Source organism: Alligator sinensis, unplaced genomic scaffold, assembly GCF_000455745.1.
Source record: "Alligator sinensis unplaced genomic scaffold, ASM45574v1 scaffold1331_1, whole genome shotgun sequence".
Taxonomy (NCBI): domain Eukaryota; kingdom Metazoa; phylum Chordata; order Crocodylia; family Alligatoridae; genus Alligator; species Alligator sinensis.
This window is the reverse complement of record NW_005843285.1, coordinates 23,196-28,083: the sequence shown is the minus strand read 5'-3', so window position 1 is coordinate 28,083 and position 4,888 is coordinate 23,196. Positions and strand designations below refer to the sequence as shown.

General features: G+C 53.6%; 1 protein-coding gene across 2 annotated transcripts in view; it reads left to right on the top strand.

The window, feature by feature from the left end:
* Positions 1 to 4,888, top strand: part of LOC102375912 (galectin-1-like) — a 27,104-nt gene that overhangs the window by 16,623 nt on the left and 5,593 nt on the right. Inside the window, exon 3 of one of the 2 annotated variants that reach the window (XM_025194725.1) lies at positions 2,036 to 2,146. The exons of the other annotated variant lie outside the window; for it this stretch is intronic. Within the exon in view, the coding sequence (XP_025050510.1) occupies positions 2,036 to 2,146 (111 nt within the window). The remainder of the gene's footprint in view (positions 1 to 2,035; positions 2,147 to 4,888) is intronic. 2 annotated transcript variants of the gene reach the window in all.

The window sequence follows — 4,888 nt, the reverse complement described above, 5'->3', positions numbered from 1 at the left end:
TGAGCTATGAAGTCAATTGACTCCCTCAGGGCTGTCTGGATAGCCATGTTGCTTCCTTTGCCAGGCACTTGGCTTAAATTTTAGGTTAATCAGAAATCAAAGAGGGGGGAGTATATACAACTGCACGCCCAGTGGATCTGCCCTTAAATCCATGTAGGATTAAGGTCAGGATTGGGGTATCCAGGAGCTGTGGGGTTATGGGTGAGGGGCACTAGAAGGACTATGGGATGGAGAACCCAGGCTTGGACTGGCAGAGTGAGTAGCCTACAATATTTTTGGCATACAAAATGCCCCAATATAAGATACACATCTTACTTTTGAGAGGCAGAAGGAAGGGAAAAATCTCTTTTGTTGTACTAATTAAGTAGCTATAGCAAGGGAGCTGGACCTGTTCATTGGTCTGTGCCCTGTAGATCATAGGCAGATTTAATTTTTGTTTCATCTGGTAAGATGGAGAAATTGCCCGTACTGTATTTCCTTGTATATAACACACGACCTACAATCTTTTTTTTTTGGTGGGCGGAAAAGGTCTATATGTCATATGTGAGAAAATACGTAGCTATTTTCCCCTCCTTGGTTGGGCAGGGATAGGAAGTAGCTCTTTTCCCTCTTAGGAGATTGGTGATCATAACAGCAAGCCAACCAACCAGGAGGAATGATGGCCATTTCTCCCCACCTCTGCAAAACAAAGGCAAACATCAGCCATCTGAGCACTAGGGTTTATTGATAAAAAAAGGAAAATCAGGTGTGGAGAAGAAACAGCACCAGGCACCTCTGGCTTGTTCAACCACACTCCCTGACTACCAGCTTTTGTAGAATTGTGATAAAATAGGGTTGGAAGGGACCTCAGGATGTCATCTAGCCTGACACCCCCTTCTCAAAGAAGGATCATCCCTATCCAAACCGTCCCATCCAAGTACTTGTCTAACCTAGGCTTCCAGTGTTTGGCTGGGAAAACCAGACAAAACACAGAGCAGGATTTCTGTCAGGCAGATGACATGGGATTCTCTCACAAAGCAGGTGAGGTTGCTAGTCCTAGAGTCTCACACAGGTTAATATCACTCAGTGCTACTGTCAGAGTAACAACAGGGGGGACAAAAATAAAACCCATGTCATTCCACAGCAACACATCTGAAATCGAGAGATAGAGAACAAGACAGGGCCAAATCCCCAGCAGATGTCAATCAGACACAGCTCCATTGGAGTTGGTAGGGCCAAGACCCCATCTGGGGTCCATTAGCCAGAGCCCCACTACAGTCGGTGTAAATGGGGGTTGTCACACAAACTGGTGTGAAGAGGGTAGTTTCACTACAATCAACAGGGATTGGGAGGGTCACACAAACAACTGGTGTGAAGAGGTTGTAGCCCCACTATAGTCAAAAGGGAAGCGGGGAGGGGCAGCCTTACAGCCAACCAATGTGGAGAAATTGTAGCCCCACTAGAGTCAACAAGGACGGGGGATCACATACCCAATTGGTGTGTAGAGGTGGTAGCCCAACTACAGTCAACAGGGATGGGGGAATTGCACACCTAACTTGTGCAAAGAGGTTGTAGCCACCCACACAGTCACCTACCCAGCTAGTATAAGTGGTATATCCCCATTAGGGTCAATAGATCCAGGTCTTTGGCAGCCACTGTAGTCAATGGGTCTAGAGCCAATAGGTTACAGCCCCATCAGAGAGTCAGGTCACCAGCACCAATATCTGGTCAAACACATTTAAAAACAGGGTGACAAAACATGTCCCCTCAGCCAGGCCAGGTGCCATCTCAGATAACCGCACAGATGGCTCGGAGGAAGACGATGATCTTCTGGAGAAGCTCTAAGCTCTCGGCAGCCTGGGCCAAGATGTCCCCCAGGTTTTCCCGAAGGTAGTAGAAGAGCTTGAGCCACCAGTCGGAGATGGTGATCTTGTAGCGAGGCCGTTTCTCGTTGTTGTCATAGTAGACTATCATGCTGTTCCGGCCCTCACCAGAGACAAAGGTGATGGCCCCACCAGCACAGCCAATCTCCAACCTGGTGTTCTTTTGCACCAAGCCCAGCTCACCACAAAACTTGCTGATGGCCAATGAGAAGCAAGCCTGGAGCTTCTCACTCAGGACCCCTGCCGCAGCCAGCTCACCCTGCACCCGCTGCAGGTTCCTGAAGGTCAGTGGCTCACCACGGTGGCAGAAGAGGTCCAGGTACATCTCGCCTGTTGGCAACTTCCGACGCAGGTGGCAGCTCCCACTGGGGGTGAGCACACTCAGCTCACACTCCCGCTTTCCATAGACCAGCTCCAGCGTGTAAGCCCCACAGCAGCGGGCCATCTTGGCCCCATCCCGGAGGTATGATGGCTCCTGAAGGAAGTCCTTCAAGATGCCAAATAGGCAGTTCTTCTGCTCCTGGGTCAGCAAACCCTCTGTGCTCGCATTTTCACTAGAGTGGCCATCTGCCTTCGTTGGCCCAGAGACAACTGGATTCCCTGAGGGGTCATTCAGACTGATGGTGGGCTCTGGGCTTGGCTTTTTAGCTTTGTCTTCATGCCCCTTGAGGCCTCCTAGGAGTGTTGGAGCAGGCTGGGAGGCCTGCGGGGAGGAATTCTGCATGGATGAGCCATTTTTTCTCCTCATTGCTGCTTCCTCGTGCATTGGGTCCTGGGCTCTGGGCTTATTGGTCCTTTTCCCTGGTTCCCCTCCTCTTCCTGGGCTGGGAAAAAGGCCTGTTGAAAAGGGATAAGCTGCAGCAGGCATCAAATCCTCCCAGCAGATTCTCCCCTGCCGCTATCAACACAAGCGAGTGCCAGGAATGCTGAGCTCAGCAGTGCCTGTGCAAACACCACTGGACAGGCACAATTGGGTTGAGCCAGGGGATGCTCACGAAGGGGGGTGGAGAGATTAGAGCCAGCCTTGCTTCAGCGAGAGGTTTTTGAAGTGAAAAGCCTCTTGCTGGGCTGAAACCAAGGAGAGTTTCAGGGCTGGGGACTGCAGGGGGCTGTGGGGCAGGAGTGAGGGGCTCCAGCAAGGCTGGGGGGAGCAGGGGGCTGCGGGTCAAGAGGGAGGGGCAACAGCAGGGCTGGAGGGGGTAGGGGGGGTGCATGTTGGGAGTGAGGGGCACTGGCAGGGCTGGAAGGAGTCAGTTGGGAGTGAGGGGCACCAACAGGACATCTGGACACCCTAACCCACTCTGGCTCCATGGCCGCCTCTAGCAGCCAAGCCACATGCACAAGGTTAGAGCCTACTACAGCACCCTGAGCACGGTGTGGGGAGGCATCTCTGTGGCCTAAGGCATTCAAGAGACCTGGCTTCTACATCCTTCAGGTAAGAACTGCCCTCCCCTTGTGCCTCAGTTTCCTCCCTGCCCGTGAAGCAGGCTGAGATCCTGGGGACAGGCCTGGCTGATATGGGTGAAGATGAGCTGAAGGGGTTAAGGTTCCTCAATGAAAACAACGGAACATGTTTCCATGTGCTTAGTACTGCCCACTCCTGCTCCCTGGGCTCTGGGATTGGGTCCTGGGGGCCTGACCCTGCTGCCTCCCATGAGAATTGGGTCCCCAGGGTCCAGTGCTGCCCCTCTAACTCCCCATGTGCCAGGATTGGATATTGGGGGCCTGGAACTGTGCCTTCCCTGCCCCTTGTGCTGAGATCGGGCCCTGGGAGCCCAGCCCTATCCCCAAACCCACCAGGATTCAGTCCTGGGGACCCAGCTTGCCCCCTCCTGTCCCTCTATGCTCCTTGGCCAAAGAGGAACATCAGGGCCCTGCCATGGCACTGGACCTCCAGCCAAGCATTGGTTGGGATGCAACTGGGCTCCATGGAGAACTTCTCCAGGGCCTGCCCCAAGCAAGACTTTAGCTCCTTGGTCATCTCTTGCAAAAGACCATCTTTATAGAGCAGTGGGCCTGGATGGGACATCCGGAGGTCACTTCTAGTCCAACCCCCTGCCAGAGGCAGGATCAGTCCTATCCCAACCAGCCCAGAAAAATCACCATCTAAACACCTCCGTGTTCTTTTAGGTCATGACCAGGGTATTCACGATGCTGTCCAAGGGGAGCAGCATCACCCAATACTCAGGCCTTCAAACCTTCTCCTCTGACACCATGATGCGGCTCTCCCCAGCACCCAAAAGGACCTCCAGCTGCTGCTGACTGTCCCCGACACCCACCATAGTTTTGTTTTGTGAGCACATGGCCTCGCCTCATTGCTGCATGGTCCAATGACCTTTCCAGGGTGGAAGACAAAGTGTCCAGGGACACCTGTTGTTCCCCAACCTGAGTGTTGTTCTCCAAGCTCAGTGGGTTAAGTGGGGTCTGGATCAGAAAGGAGCTCACTGGTTTTGAAAGGGGTGAAAGAGAACACCTCCAGACTGAGGTTGTCCAACACAGTTGGGGTCTTGCCCAGATCTGGAGGGTTAGAGCAAGGGGGGTTGGGAACTTGGATGCCTGGGTTCTCTCCTTATTTTGGGAGAAGAGTGGGGGCTGGTGAGTAAAAGGAAGAGGGGGGTGGGGCTGGGAGCCTGAACTTGTTTGTCCCCCCACTCTGGGAGGAGAGTGGGTTCTCCCGCGACTCTGGGAGAAGAGTGGCTGCCTTGGGCAATGCTGAAATCAATCAGAGCAGAGGGACTGGGACACAGTCCCCAGTGCCAGGTGAGGGTGAGTATGACATGCCTCCCCCTCTGGGGCCAGTCTGAAGGAAGAGGGGGGTGGGGCTGGGAGCCTGAACTTGTTTGTCCCCCCACTCTGGGAGGAGAGTGGGTTCTCCCGCGACTCTGGGAGAAGAGTGGCTGCCTTGGGCAATGCTGAAATCAATCAGAGCAGAGGGACTGGGACACAGTCCCCAGTGCCAGGTGAGGGTGAGTATGACATGCCTCCCCCTCTGGGGCCAGTCTGTGCTGTGGCTCTTTGGAGCAGTG